Source organism: Gorilla gorilla, chromosome 4 (genome assembly GCF_029281585.2).
Source record: "Gorilla gorilla gorilla isolate KB3781 chromosome 4, NHGRI_mGorGor1-v2.1_pri, whole genome shotgun sequence".
Classification (NCBI taxonomy): Eukaryota; Metazoa; Chordata; class Mammalia; order Primates; family Hominidae; genus Gorilla; species Gorilla gorilla.
In genome coordinates, this window is record NC_073228.2 from 61,047,776 (window position 1) to 61,063,584 (window position 15,809).

Below are 15,809 nucleotides of genomic sequence, written 5' to 3' on the forward strand. Positions count from 1 at the left end.
ACTCCTGACCTCAGGTGATCTGCCCACCTCAGCCTCCCAAAGTGCTGGAATTACAGGCGTGAGCCACTGCGCCCAGCCTCCTTTAATCTATTTCTTATTTCAAATTAAGGTAATCTTATTTTTCTCCTAAACCTATCACACAGGGTTGTAAGAAGGCCCTAAACACCAGTATATGATGCCAGCAGTATAAATATTTGCTTCTAAAATCTATTGTCAAATTCTTAAAAGATAACACAGGCCGGGCATAGTGGCTCACACCTATAATCCCAGCATTTTGGTGGCTGAGGCTGGGACCTTTGAGACTCGGTCTCAAAAAAAAAAAAAGGCTGGGTGTGATGGCAGGCGCCTGTAATCCCAGGATCACTTGAGGCTAGGAATTTGAGACTGCCCTGGCCAACAGGGGAAAACCCTTTCTCTACAAAAAACACAAAAATCAGCCAGGCGAGGTGGTGTACACCTGTAATTCCAGCTACTTGGGTGACTGAGGCAGGAGAAGCCCTTGAACCCGGGAGGCAGAGGTTGCAATGAGGTAAGATTGTGCTGCTGCACTCCAGCCTGGGCAAGATGTGACTCTGTCTCAAAAAAAAGAAAAAAGATGATAAATCTTTGTTGTTCCATAACATTAGTTAGTAGAAGTTAATATCTTAAATCATACACAAAAGTATCTCTCCTCCATTTATATTCTTTTTTTTTTTTTTTTTTTTCTTTTTTGGATGGAGTCTCGCTCTGTCACCCAGGCTGGAGTGCAGTGACGCGATCTTGGCTCACTGCAGGCTCTGCCCCCCGGGGTTCACGCCATTCTCCTGCCTCAGCCTCCTGAGTAGCTGGGACTACAGGCGCCCGCCACCTCGCCTGGCTAATTTTTTGTATTTTTAGTAGGGACGGGGTTTCACCGTGTTAGCCAGGATGGTCTCGATCTCCTGACCTTGTGATCCGCCCATCTTGGCCTTCCAAAGTGCTGGGATTACAGGCGTGAGCCACCGCGCCCGGCATATATTCTTTGTACTATTTCAGTTTGACTGGGTCCCGGATCTGTACAGGTCTAGTCTGGGAGTCTTCCACTAGAATCCATGTTCTTTTAGCACTGCCAAAGTTATAGTATGTCTGCTCCTGAGCCCAATATATTTCATTCCTCAAAGTTCAAGGGGTATCAAGATAAAAATACCATAGTAGTATAGCCCAAAAGTGAGTTCAGTCAAATAAATGCCTGAGTTTATTATGACGTTTGTAGTAATTTATAAACTAAACCAAGATATGAGCATTATCTGTTCAAAAGAAGTTGGTGTTTCATGGTCTTTTATATTTTAGACCTACAGTTGTCTTCAGTCAGTTGCAGAAACTTGTTGGTGGAAGGAGCTGATAGAAAAACATGGGCTATTAAATGGTTGTTCTTTTTTTTCTTTTTTGAGACGGAGTCTCGCTCTGTCACCCAGGCTGGAGTGCAGTGGCGCCATCTCAGCTCACTGCAAGCTCCACCTCCCGGGTTCACGGCATTCTGCCTCAGCCTTCCGAGTAGCTGGGACAGGTGCGTGCCACCACGCCTGGCTAATTTTTTGTATTTTTAGTGGAGACGGGGTTTCACCATGTTGGCCAGGCTGGTGTCAAACTCCTGACCTCAAGTGATCCTTCCACCTTGGCCTCTCAAAGTGTTGCAATTACAGGCGTGAGCCACTGCACCCAGCCTTCTTTTTCTAAGAGACAGGGTCTTGCTCTGTTGCCCAGGCTGGAGCACAAGTGGCTGCTCACTGCAGCCTCTAACTCCTGGCCTCAAACCATCCTCCCATCTTAGCCTCCTGAATAGCTAGGACTACAAGTGCATGCCACCGTGCCTGGCTAATTTTTAAATTTTCGTAGAGGCAGGATCTTGCTATGTTGCCCAGGCTGGTCTCAAACTCCTGGCCTCAAGTGATCCTTTCAGATTGGCTTCCCAAAGTTCCGGGATTACAGGTGTGAGCCACCACGCCTGGCCTTTATTTTCTTTACAGAAGGTCTGACATAATGCCTTACATCCTTTCCAGCTCTTGTTTCTGGTACTCCAGTTTTGAATTTTTCTTGGATTTTGACCAGGCAGTATGGCTGATTAGAATAAATCTCTTGCCTTTGTGTAGTTGTATATGCTAGCAGGATTCTAGGGATTCTTATGCTGTCCTACCAATTTTGGAATTATCTTTTTTTTATTGCTGTTTTTTTGAGATGGAATGTAGCTTTGTCGCTCAGGCTGAAGTGCAGTAGCGTGATCTCGGTTTACTGCAACCTCCTCTTCCCGGGTTCAAGCAGTTCTCATGCCTCAGCCTCCTGAGTAGCTGGGATTACAGGCATCTGCCACCACGCCCAGCTACTTTTTGTATTTTTAGTAGAGACAGGGTTTTACCATGTTGGTCAGGCTGGTCTTGAACTCCTGACCTCAAGTGATCCGCCTTCCGTGGCCTCCCAAAGTGCTGGGATTACAGGCATGTGCCACTGTGCCTGTCCCCAATGTTGGAATTCTCTGGTAACAACTCTTGAGTGCTGAGTGCATCTCCATGGACTAAAATGCATCGTGAAAAGATTTTTAAAGCTGAGTTGCTTCCGAGTGTTTACCAGGGCCAAACGAAGCAAAATGTCACTTCTCTCTTGTCCTTATTCCTCTTCTATTCCTGGTCTTCTGTTAGTAGCTGGAGAAAAATCCCCTCAAAGGATACCTGAATTAGAACTTTTATTAGGGTTATTTTCAAGTATATATTTTTATTTTTTGAGACAAAGTCTTGCTCTGTCACCCAGGCAGGAATATAGTGGCATGATCTTGGCTCACTGCAACCTCCGCCTCCCAGGTTCAAACAGTTCTCGAGCCTCAGCCTCCCCAGTAGCTGGGATTACAGGCACCTGCCACCACACCCGGCTAATTTTTGGGTTTTTTTTTCCAGTAGAGACAGGGTTTCACCTATTGGCCAGGCTGGTCTCAAACTCCTGACCTCAGGTGATCCACCCGCCTCGACCTCCCAAATTGCTGGGATTACAGGTGTGAGCCACCATGTCTGGCCTTATTTTTATTTTTTGAGACAAGGTCTCGCTTTGTCACCGAGGCTGGAGTGTAGTGGCATAATGACAGGTCACTGATGGATTTAACTCGTGGACTAAAGGGATCCTCCTGCCTCAGCCTCCTGAATAGCTGGGACTACAGGCATGTACTGTCACACCTCACTAATTTTTTGAATTTTTGTAGAGTCAGGGTCTCACCATGTTGCCCAGGCCAGTTTTGAACTCCTATCCTCAAGTGATCCTCCTACCTCGACATCTTGAAGTGCTGAGATTACAGGAATGAGCCCCCATGCCCAGCCTCAATTTTTATTTTTTAATTTTAATTTAATTTTATTTTATTTTTGAGACTGAGTCTCGCCCTGTCGCCAGGCTGGAGTGCAGTGGCGCGATCTCGGCTCACTGCAACCTCTAACTCCTTGGTTCAAGCAATTCTCCTGCCTCAGCCTCCCGAGTAGCTGGGGATTATAGGCACGCAGTACCACGCCCAGCTAATTTTTGTATTTTTAGTAGAGAAGGGGTTTCACCATGTTGGCCAGAATGGTCTCGGTCTCCTGACCTTGTGATCCACCTGCCTCAGCCTCCCAAAGTGCTGGGATTACAGGTGTGAGCCACCATGCCCGGCTCATTTTTATTTTTAGTAGGTTGATAAGTCAATGTGCCTTTTTTGACTATTTATTTATTTATTTATTTATTTTTGAGACGGGGTCTTGCTTTGTTGCCCAGGCAAGAGTGCAGTGGTGCCATCTCGGCTCACTGCAACCTCCGCCTCCTGGGTTCAAGCTGTTCTCCTGCCTCAGCCTCCTGAGTAGTTGGGATTACAGGCACACACCACCACGCCTGGTTAATTTTTGTATTTTTGGTAGAGACAGGGTTTCACCATGTTGGTCAGGCTGGTCTCAAACTCCTGACCTCGTGTCCTGCCCACCTCGGCCTCCCAAAGTGTTGGGATTACAGGCGTGAGCCACCGGGCCCAGCCGACTTTTTGTTTTTGATGCAACCTAAGCTTTCGAATTAGTAACCTTCCTTTTCTAAACCTCCCCGTTTTTAAGCATTTATTTTTACAATAAAAAGGCCTGCATCTATATTCTTGGTTGCGCATTTCATTTCCGTAGTGTGCAATGTCCTAGGCACTATACTAAGCCCTTGGGTACATAATGGTGAACAAAATGGATGAAGGCCCTGCCTTTATGGAGCTTAGTGTTTAGGGGAGAAAGACATAATCATTTAATAAATATGAAATAAGTGCTGGGAAAGAAAAGCATAAGAAAACTGTGAGTGTATAAAACAGGAGAACCAGCTTTCATCTGAGGTGTTAGATTTGGGAATAATGATGATCAGGGAAGGCATCTCTGAAGAAATAAGCTGAGATTTGAAAGAAGTGTACAGAAGTAAAATGGGGTGGGAGGATGAACAAATAGGTGGTTCTAGTTAAAGGGAATATTACATATAAAGCATTTGATGCCAGAGTAGCTGTGTAGAAAGAGCAAGTCTCCTTGAGAGTGGTATGAGAAGCTGGAGCAGATGGCCAGGGCCAGACAGTGCATTGTCTTCAAGGTAATTTAAGGATGTTGGTCTTAAGAAAATCGTTTGTTCTTTCTTTTTTTTTTTTTTTTTGTTCTCTAAGAGGTGGGGTCTTGTTCTGTCACGCACACGGGAGTGCAGTGATACATTCATAGCTTACTGCATCCTCGAACTTCCAGGCTCCGTTGTCTTACTTTATTTTTTATTTTACTTTTTAGAGATGAGGATTTGCCCTGTCGCTGAGGCGGCAGTACAGTGGTGTAATCATGGCTCAACTACAGCCGTGAACTCCTGGGCTCAAGTAACCCTCCTGCCTTAGCCTCCTGAGTAGCTGGGACTACAGGCACATGCTACCATGTCCCACTTATTTTATTTTATTAAAAAACGTTTTTTTAGGAGACAGGGTCTCACTTCATCACCCAGGCTGGATTGCAATTGTGCGATCATGACTCACTTTACCCTTGACCTCCTGGCCTCAAATGATCCTCCTGCCTCAGCCTACCGAATAGCCTAGGACCACAGGCGCAAGATACCATGCCGGGATGATTTTTAAAAATTTTGTAGCCGGGCATGGTGACTCATGCCTGTAGTCCCAGCACTTTTGGAGGCCGAGGCGGGCGGATCACGAGGTCAGGAGATTGAGAACAGCCTGACCAACGTGGTAAAAACCCCATCTCTACTAAAAATACGAAAATTAGCTGGGCAGAGTGTCGTGCACCTGTAATCCCAGCTAGTCAGGAGGCTGAGGCAGGAGAATCGCTTAAACCTGGGAGATGGAAGTTGCAGGGAGGAGAGATCGCGCCATTGCACTCCAGCGTGGGCGACAGAGTGAGACTACATGTCAAAAAAACTTTAGTAGAGATCCATTATCTTGTCATGTTGCCCAAGATGGTCTCAAACTTCTGGCCTCAAACAGTCCTCCTGTCTCAGCCTCTCCAAGCATTGAGATTACAAGTGTGAACCATTACACCCAGCCTGTTGTTTTTAACGTTGTATATTATTATTATTTTTTTATTTTATTTTTTGAGACGGAGTCTCACTCTGTCGCCCAGGCTGGAGTGCAGTGGTGCGATCTCGGCCCATTGCAAGCTCTGCCTTCCCAGGTTCACGCCATTCTTCTGCCTCAGCCTCCTGAGTAGCTAGGACTATAGGCGCCTGCCACCACGCCTGGCTAATTTTTTGTATTTTTTAGTAGAGATGGGGTTTCACCGTGTTAGCCAGGATGTTCTCAATCTGACCCCGTGATCTGTCCGCCTCGGCCTCCCAAAGTGCTAGGATTACAGGCGTGAGCCACCGCGCCCAGCCAATATTACTATTTTTTTGAGAGGGAGTCTCACTCTGTCGCCAGCAGTCTCGACTCACTGCAACCTCTGCCTCCTGGGTTCCAGCAATTTTCCTGCCTCAGCCTCTGGAGTAGCTGGGACTACAGGCGTGCGCCACCATGCCTGGCTAATGTTTTGTATTTTAGTAGAGATGGGGTTTCACCATGTTGGCCAGGATGGTCTTGATCTGACCTCGTGATCGGCCCACCTCAGCCTCCCAAACTGCTGGGATTACAGGCATAAGCCACCGCACCCAGTCAGTTTTAAAATATATATAGTTATTGTTTCTGCATTGTTCTGTTTCTTCTAACATCAGACCAGTAGTACATATGATGGTTAGGATTGTAATCTGAGTTCCAGGAGCAGGATGCTGCTCTTTGGTCACTTCAGAACCTCGAGATATCACCGAAAACCCTCCCTACCCACCTCTGCTATTATTGCACTTCTCGCCTAGTATTGTGGTATGTAAAAAAGTCATTAAATTCTTAAATTATTTATTTTTTTCTCTCTATATATACGTGTGTGTGTATATATATATGTGTATATATATGTATATATATATTTTGGTTTTTTGAGACAGTCTCATTCTATGGCTCAGCAATGTCACCATCTAGGATCACTGCAACCTCTGCCTCCCAGGTTCAGGGGATTCTCATGCCTCAGCCTCCCAGGTAGCTGGGATTATAGGCATGTGCCACCATGCCCAGCTAATGTTTGTATTTTTAGTAGAGACTAGGTTTCACTGTGTTAGCCAATCTGGTCTTGAATTCCTGACCTCAAGTGATCCACCCACCTCAACCTCCCAAAGTGCTGGATTACAGGCCTGTGCCAGCGTGCCTGGCCTTATTTTATTACTATTATTATTTTTGAGATAGAGTCTTGCTCCATTGCCCGGGCTGGAGAGCAGTGGCACGATCATGGCTCACTGTAGTCTCAACCTCCTGGGATGAAGACATCCTCTCTCCTCAGCCTCTTGATTAGCTGGGACTACCTGGCTATGTTTTTTGTTTTTTTTTTTTTCTCTTCCAGGTGGAGTCTTGCTTTGTTGCCCAGGCTGTAGTGCAGTGGTGTGATCTCTGCTCACTACAACCTCCACCTCCTGAGTTCATGTAATTCTCCTGTCTCAGTTTCCTGAGTAGCTGGGATTACAGATATGCACCACCATCCCCGGATAATTTTTGTATTTTTTTTTTTTTATAGAGAGTTTCTCTCTTCTTGCCCAGGCTGGAGTACAGTGGCGTGATCTTGGCTCACTGCAACTTCCACCTCCCAGGTTCGAGCGATTCTTCTGCGTCAGCCTCCCGAGTAGCCGGGATTACAGGTGCCTGCCACCGCGCCTAGCTAATTTTTTTGCATTTTTAGTAGAGACAGGGTTTCACCAGGTAGAGCAGGCTGGTCTCGAATTCCTGACCTCAGGTGATCTGCTCGCCTCAGCCTCCCAAAGTGCTGGGATTATAGCCGTGAGCCACTGCCCCCAGCCAGTTTTTGTATTTTTAGCAGAGACGGAGTTTCACCATGTTGGCCAGGCTGGTCTCGAATTCTTGACCTCAAGTTATCTACCAGCCTCAGCCTCCCAAAGTGCTGGATTACAGGTGTGAGCCACTGCACCTGGCCCTGGCTCACCTTTTGTACTTTTTTTTGTTGTTGTTGAGACGGAGTCTTGGTCTGTCACCCAGGCTGGAGTGCAGTGGCGCAATCTCCGCTCACTGCAAAGTTCCGCCTCCTGGGTTCATGCCATTCTCCTGCCTCAGCCTCCCGGAGTAGCTGGGACTACAGGCGCCTGCCATCACGCCTGGCTAATTTTTTTGTATTTTTAGTAGAGATGGGGTTTCACCGTGTTAGCCAGGATGTCTCAATCTCCTGACCTCATGATCCGCCCACCTCGGCCTCCCAAAGTGCTGGGATTGCAGGCGTGAGCCACTGCGCCCAGCCCCTTTTGTACTTTTTGTAGAGATGAGGTTTCACCGTATTGCCTAGTGTGACTCGAAGTACTGAGTTCAAGTGATCTGCCCACGTTGTCCTCCTAAAGTGTTAGGATTACAGGCGTGAGCCACTGCATCCAACCTATTAAATTATTTTTAAGAGAACTGTTGTATTAATGATTTTTTCCTACTTTTCTATTTTGTACATTTAGCTGCATTTTAAAATCTTTAGGCTGGCCAGGCATGGTGACTCACGCCTGTATCCTAGCACTTTGGGAGGTCGAGGCAGGCGGTTCACTTGAGGTGAAGAGTTCGAGAGCAGCTTGACCAACATGGGAAAACCCCATCTCTACTAAAAATGCAAAAAATTAGGCCAGGTGCGGTGGCTCACGCCTGTAATCCCAGCACTTTGGGAGGTCAAGGCAGGCGGATCATGAGGTCAAGAGATTGAGACTATCCTGGCCAACATGGTGAAACCCCATCTCTAGTAAAAATACAAAAATTAGCTGGGCGTGGTGGCACGTGCCTGTATTTCTAGCTACTCGGGAGGCTGAGGCAGGAGAATTGCTTAAACTTGGGAGGCGGAGGTTGCAGTGAGCCAAGATTACACCGCTGCACTCCATCCTGGCTACAGAGTGAAACTCTGTCTCAAAAATAAATAAATAAATAAAAAATTAGCTGGACATGGTGGCGTGCACCTGTAATTTCATCTACTCGGGAGGCTGAGGCAGGAGAATTGCTTGAACCCAGGAGGCGGAGGTTGCAGTGAGTAGATATCGCACCACTGCACTCCAGCCTGGGTGACAGAGGGAGACTCCATCTCAAAATAAATAAATAAATAAAATCTGTAGACTACCTCTTAGGTTGGTTGTGTGTCTTTCCCACCATTAATAAGATCTGATGTTTTCCCTTTCTTTTTTTTAATACACTTTGCCTTGACTATAAGCTTTGAAGTTGTTTTCAAATTGTCATCTTTTCAGTCTTGAGTTTTTGTTCTTTTTTCAGAACCTGGCTATACATTTCTTTTTGCATACTTACTCTTGAAGGTGCCTCATCAGTTGCCACTTGAGCATATCTGATTCTTAAAAATTTGAATATTCAAGAACAAATTGTAAAAATATTCCTTGTATAATTTTTGGTTTTGTAGTAATTCCTTTGTTTTCTTCACAGTACTTCTGCAGAGTGATCCATTTGTAATTAATAGACACACACACATCATCCACCATTCAGCTTTATCTTCTCATTACAAAATGCGTCTGACCCCTATATTTTGAGATCCTGGATTTCAGAATATTGGACTTGATGTAGACACGAGTTTCTCAGCTTTACATATCATAGGATGAAATGTATATAACAAAAGTTGAATAGCTAACATGTAACTATAGAAACCAAGTAGATTATCAGACTTGTCCTGTTTTGAGGTAATACTGCCATACCCTTTAAAATGAAGCCTTATTCCTGCCGCTAGCAGATTCATGTATATAAATTAGAGGCACTAATCTTGGTGTCCTCTTGTCATAGAAATTACTTCCTCTGTGGGATCTGGCTGTTCTTAAAATGGGAGGCTCTTCCTTGAATTAGATTTCAAATTAGTCTCTTATGAATTAGCTTAGCATCATTTTCTGTAGACTGTATCAGAACTGTCAGATGTTTGTGCTTGGAATGCTGAAATTTGCGTCTCAAAATTTCAAATTCTCTACCTGATTTCTTGTTATCATGTGTCTTACTTCCTGAGAAGATACAGGGAGCATGTGACATAGATGAACTAAGTTTCTTACATCTTATTCTGGTCATGTAAACTAGATTTTTTTGTGGCCTAAAACCAAATAGTCCTGACCAACCTTACATGTTTCTTTTCCTCCCGTTCATCTGGTCCAGCCTAACCAATTAAGATGTGGACAAAGTAGCTGCAAGAGAGGGGAGAGGGAAGGGAGAGAAAACTTTGCCCTTTTCCTTGGAACAAACCACCTATGGAAGGGATCATTGGTACACTTTATTCTAGGTACATATCAGAGTGTTTACTTTTTTTTTTTTGAGACGGGGTCTCGCTCTGTTGCCCAGGTTGGAGTGCAGTGACGCAATCTCGGCTCACTGCAACCTCCGCCTCCCAGGTTTAAGGGATTCTCCTGCCTCAGCCTCCTGAGTAGCTGGGATTACAGGTGCCTGCCACCACGGCCAGCTAATTTGTGTGTTTTTAGTAGAGATGAGGTTTCACCACGTTGGTCAGGCTGGTCTCGAACTCCTGACCTTGTGATCTGCCCGCCTCGGCCTCCCAAAGTGCTGGGATTACAGGCGTGAGCCACTGCGCCCAGCCAGAGTGTTTACTTTTAGGTGAGGAAGGGGAAATTATGCATAGCAAGTCACATTCCCAATGTCACCTTTATTTATTATTTATTTATTTATTTTTGAGACTTGCTCTGTCACCTAGGCTGGAGTGCAGTGGTGTGATCTTGGCTCACTGCAATGTCTGCCTCCCAGGTTCAAGTTATTCTGCTTCAGCCTCCTGAGTAACTGGGATTACACGCAGGTGTCACCACGCCTGGCTAATTTTTTGTATTTTTAGTAGAGACAAGGTTTCACCATGTTGGCCAGGCTGGTCTCCAACTCCTGACTTCAAGTGATTCCCCCTGCCTCCTTCCCAAAGTGCTGGGGTTACAGGTGTGAGTCACCGTGCCTGGCCCCAATGTTGCCTTTTAAAATTGGTTAATTGAAATTTAGAATTCTTTCTCAAAGTCCGGACATGGTGGCTCACACCTGTAATCCTAGCACGTTGGGAGGCTGAGGCGGGTGGATTGCCTGAGCTCAGGAGTTTGAGACCAGCCTGGGCAATACGACGAAACCTCTCTCCACTAAAAAATACAAAAAATTAACTGGGCATGGCAGCATGTGCCTGACTCCCAGCTATTCAGGAGGCTGAGGCAGGAGAATGGCTTGAACCCTAGGAGGCAGAAGTTACAGTGAGCCGAGATCACGCCATTGAACTCCAGCTTGGGTGACAGAGCGAGACTCCGTCTCAAAAAAAAAAAAAAATTCTTTCTCACAAAGAAACACTGGTATAATAATGGCTGGTTGGCTGGGCCCAGTACTCATACCTGTAATCTCAGCACTGGGAGGCCGAGGCGGGTGGATCACCTGAGGTCAGGAGTTCTAGACCAGCCTGGTCAACGTGGTGAAACCTCATCTTTACTAAAAATAGGAAAATTAACCTGGCATGGTGGCGGGCACCTGTAATCCCTGCTACTCAGAGACTGAGGCAGGAGAATCACTTGAACCCAGGTGGGAGGTTGCAGTGAGCTGAGATCGTGCCACTGCACTCCAGCCTGGGCTACAGTGAGAATCCGTCTCAAAGAAAAACAAAACAAAACAAAAAAAGCTGGTTATACAGGCTATCCTATGTAAGGTATAATGTACCATTTAAAACTGTCTCAAATCACCTGTGGTGAAAGATCATTTTGTTTATTTGTTAATTTTCAGTGTGTTGTTAGTAGTATTCTCAAGTTCTTGAGTTGTTGTAGAATGGTAACATTTTTCCTAATGACCTCAGTTTGTAGACAACATTTTAAGTAATACTGATTTAAAATATTCTCTGGGGTAAATAAATGCAAGATCTTTCTGGCATTTCAGAGTTGGAGCTTACCCTCACACTTCTCAGAAAAATAATGTAAATAATACTAATAGTACTGCAGTGTAATGGGCCATCATTCCTGACCTTTAAATTTGTATTACTCTAGGAGGACGTTATCTTATGAAAAAAATTTGTTGGGTCATTTTCTGTAAGACACTGCTAGGTGCTAGGGACACTAATAAAAAGATGTATATGGAAAAATAGTGACTAAACAGTGGTAAATAAGAGTGCTTGTAAAGGGATAAAGTGGTCATTTAGCTCTTGATTGATTTGGTTTAGGGTCTTTGTAGAAGAGGGAGAGAGTATCTTGCTGGATACTTTATTACTTTCTGCAAGCCTGACTGGGCACAGTGGCTCATGCCTATAATCGCAGCACTTGGGGAGGCTGAGGTGGGATGATCACTTGCGCCCAGGAGTTCATTACCAGCCTGGGCAACACAGCGAGACCCTGTCTCTAAAAGAAAAAGAAAATAATTGAATTAAAACCTTAAACAGGCCAGGCGCAGTGGCTCACACCTGTAATCCCAGCACTTTGGGAGGCTGAGACGGGTGGATCTCTTGATCTCAGGAGTTTGAGACCAGCCTGGGCAACATGGCAAAACCCTGACTCCACAAACGTGCAAAAACTAGCCAGGCGTGATGGTGCATGCCTGTAGTCTCAGCTACTCTTGGAGGCTGAGGTGGGAGGATCGTTTGAGCCTGGAAGTTGGAGGTTGCAGTGAGCCTAGATTGTGCCACTGTACACCAAGTCTGGGTGACACAACGAGACCCTGTCTGAAAGCAAAAAACAAAATCTTAAGCCTCACACTCTTTGTGAGAGAAAATATCCTCATTTTATAGATAACAGACCACAGCGAATAAGTGGCACCAGAATTCAAACTTGGATTTTCTAACTCTATAAATTCGATTCTATTTTCATATGTAAGGCTTTCGTAGAACAAGAAATGAGAACCATTTCAGCAGTTAGACAAAAGATGTGGTAGTTGGGGTCTCAGTAGATGTGGAGAAAGGAATGATAGATAAAAAGTAGATTCTTATGAAAGTTAATCTGGTCTTAGTATGTAGGTTTAATTGAAGCAACAAAGAGTAGGATAGATTTGTTGTGACTGGTGGATTATCTTCTAATGTGAGAATTGTAGAATATTCGTCTTTCACTTATGTTTTGGGTTTTAGCTAATTCTGCTATGTAAGGTAGTATTTATGGAAGTTTTTCTAGGATAATGCTGTCTTTTTAATAAAATATCATGTAGAAATTATCTAATTGATGTAAAAATGTTTATAATATATGAATTGTTTATACAGAATAGGTTTTTAAGACTCCTGTTTTATACGATTTTTTTTTTTTTTTTTTTTTTTTTGAGACAGAGTCTTGCTCTGTCGCCCAGGCTGGAGTGCAGTGGCACAATCTTGGCTCACTGCAGCCTCCACCTCCTGGGTTCAAGTGCTTATCCTGCCTCAGCCTCCTGAGTAGCTGGGACTACAGGCGCATGCCACAACGCCTGGCTAATTTTGTATTTTTAGTAGAGATTGGGTTTCACCGTGTTAGCCAGGATGGTTCTTGATCTCCTGACCTCGTGATCCACCCGCCTCATCTCCCAAAGTGCTAGGATTACAGGCATGAGCCACCACGCCCAGCTGATACTTAAGTTGTGGTGGTGGTTCTTAGGTTTTTGTTTTTGTTTTGTTTTTTTTTTTTTTTTGAGACGGAGTCTCACTCTGTCGCCCATGCTGGAGTGCAGTGGTGCGATCTTGGTCACTGCCTCCTCCGCCCTCCGAGTTCAAGTGATTCCTCTGCCCTTTGAGTTCAAGCAATTCTCCTGCCTCAGGCTCCCGAGTAGCTGGGATTACAGGCGCCTGCCACCGCGCCTGGCACTTTTTTTTTTGTATTTTTAGTAGAGACGGGGTTTCACCATCTTGGCCAGGCTGCTCTTGAACTCCTGATCTCATGATCCACCCACCTTGGCCTCCCAAAGTGCTGGGATTACAGGCATGAGCCACCGCACCCGCCATTCTTAGTTTTTAACTTTATATTTTTGCTTTCTCCCATCCGAGTACCAACCAGGCCCGACCCTGCTTAGCTTTCGAGATTTGGCGCATTCAGGGTGGTATGGCCATAGGCACCGGCCCTATGCTTTCTAACTCTGCTTGGACCTTTATAGTTCTACTCTTCCATAATAATTTTGTCCTCTACTGATAGCATACTTTTTTGTTGTTTGTTGTTTGTTTTTTGTTTTTTTGAGGCAGAGTCTTGCTCTGTTGCCCAGGCTGGAGTGCAGTGATGCAGTCTCAGCTAACTGCAGCCTCTGCCTCCTGGGCTCAAGTGATTCTCCTGCCTCAGCCTCCCAAGTAGCTGGGACTACAGGCACACGCCACTGTGCCTGGCTAATATTTGTATTTTTAGTAGAGATTGGGTTTCACCGTGTTAGCCAGGATGGTCTCCATCTTCTGATGTCTTGATCCTCCTGTCTTGGCCTCCCAGAATGCTGGGATTACAGTTGTGAGCCACCGCACCCGGCCCGTAGCATACTTTCTGTACTACTGTTCTAGAAATGCCTTTCAAAATCCCAACTCTGTAGGTTTTTTTTTTTTCTTTTGAGACGGAGTCTCCCCCTGTCGCCCAGGCTGGAGCGCAATGGCGCAGTCTCGGCTCACTGTAACCTCTGCCTCCTAGGTTCAAGCGATTCTCCTGCCTCAGCCTCCTGAGTAGCTGAGACTACAGCCATGTGCCATCATACCCAGCTAATGTTTGTATTTTTAGTAGAGTCGGGGTTTCACCATATTGGCCAGGCTGGTCTCGAACTCCTGACCTGGTGATCCCCTGCCTTGGCCTCCCAAAGTGCCAGGATTACAGACGTGAGGCACTGCGCCCGGCCCACACTGTAGTTTTTTGAGCAGACAGTTTCATGGCCTACTTCACTAAGTAGATGGAGATATCCCCCCATCTTCCATGGAAATGACTTTCTTACTTGCCTCTTATTTCTCTATCTTAGAAAAAGGGGAATCCAGTCGGGCTCGGTGGCTCACACCTATAATCCCAGCTACTTGGGAGGCTGAGACAGGAGAATCACTTGAACTCGGGAGGTGGAGGTTGCAGTGAGCCAAGATTGCGCCATTGCACTCCAACCTGGGCGAGAAGAGCGAAACTTCATCTCAAAAAAAAGAAAAAGAGGAGTCCCGGTCAAATTTACAGGGCTAACCTCTTCATAATATGTCCTTATTTCCAGTCATTACTTGCTCCTTAGTACTCTCTTGCCACAATGTCTTTCTGTAACTGTTCCCATCTGACTATAAAAATGCCTAGATTGTCACCATCATTTAAAAATATATATATATATGCCCTTTACTAGTCCTTAGTGCCCAGCAACTATTTCATTAGTAAATGCCTTATGTAAGGGATCAGTACTGCTTTCCTTTCCCTACCATCTGTTCTGTATAGCCCTCCATAATCTGGTGTCTGTACATGTCACACTATGGAAACTATGCTCAGGAAAGTTATGAATGTCTCCTGATCAACAACTGTATTCTGTTTTGCAGTTCAAAGGTACTTCAAAAGCTTATTGATGCTTCTGTTTGTTTTATCCCATCCTTATAGTTTTTTTCTATTGTTAATAGATGTTTGTGAAAATAGAAGGAGCACTAGTTCTAGTTCATGCTTTCTTTTGCTTTTCCATAGCTTCTAAAACTAACAGTGAAAATGATATATTGAAACAGTAAATTATAGATCTATACCAGATTTGTAATTGTGTATTTCATTGCTATTTGAAGTATAAAGTAATGGTTCTGTATCATTTATTGGGAAGGTTGAATTTCCATAGCTTCAAAATATTCAAATTTTTTTGCATGGATTTAGCTACCCTTTTCAAAATTTCCTTTTGATGAAGTCATTGACTAAAGTGTCATTAAAACAAAACAAAAAAAGAATTCCAAAAACCCTCCAGAATTCCTTTTTAAAGATAGGAAGGCATACCTGCTGTCATTTTATAGGTGGAACACTAAAACACAGTAAATTACCTGGCCTCCAACTTGGTAGTCTGATTTTTTCTGCCTTACTCAGGTGTTTTTTGTGGTTTTGTTCTTACTTTTTGTGAGTTGTGAGGGGTTTTTTGTTGTTTATTTTTTGTTAGATGTATAGACACACTTTTGGGTGTCATATTTAACAGGGAAAGCATAGAGTCATGGGCCTGAATAACAATTGAGTACAAATATTTATAAATTAGTTGAAGTAACTTTCATTTCAATGTTATATTTTAAAGTCTAGGTTATTTTACTACAGAGCATTAAAATGATAAAATATTTCCTTTTTTTTTTTTTAGCTTGTCAGTTCATTTGCAGCTTACGTTTTTGGTTTCTTCCACAAAAGTGGTAGGTACTTAAAAGTAAATAAAGTGGCATTTTAATAGC

The 15,809-nt window shown here is 44.5% G+C and overlaps 1 protein-coding gene across 10 annotated transcripts in view; it reads left to right on the plus strand.

The window, feature by feature from the left end:
* Positions 1-15,809, plus strand: part of LOC101125309 (polycomb protein SUZ12-like) — a 73,237-nt gene that overhangs the window by 34,894 nt on the left and 22,534 nt on the right. For 6 of the 10 annotated variants that reach the window (XR_010133619.1, XR_010133618.1, XR_010133620.1 and 3 more), the window contains one exon: positions 15,722-15,770. The exons of the other annotated variants lie outside the window; for them this stretch is intronic. Coding sequence is in view for 2 of the 6 variants with exons in the window: in XM_055388628.2 (XP_055244603.1) it covers positions 15,722-15,770 (49 nt within the window). In the remaining 4 variants the exon portion in view is untranslated. Of the gene's footprint in view, positions 1-15,721; positions 15,771-15,809 lie in introns of those variants that run through there. 10 annotated transcript variants of the gene reach the window in all.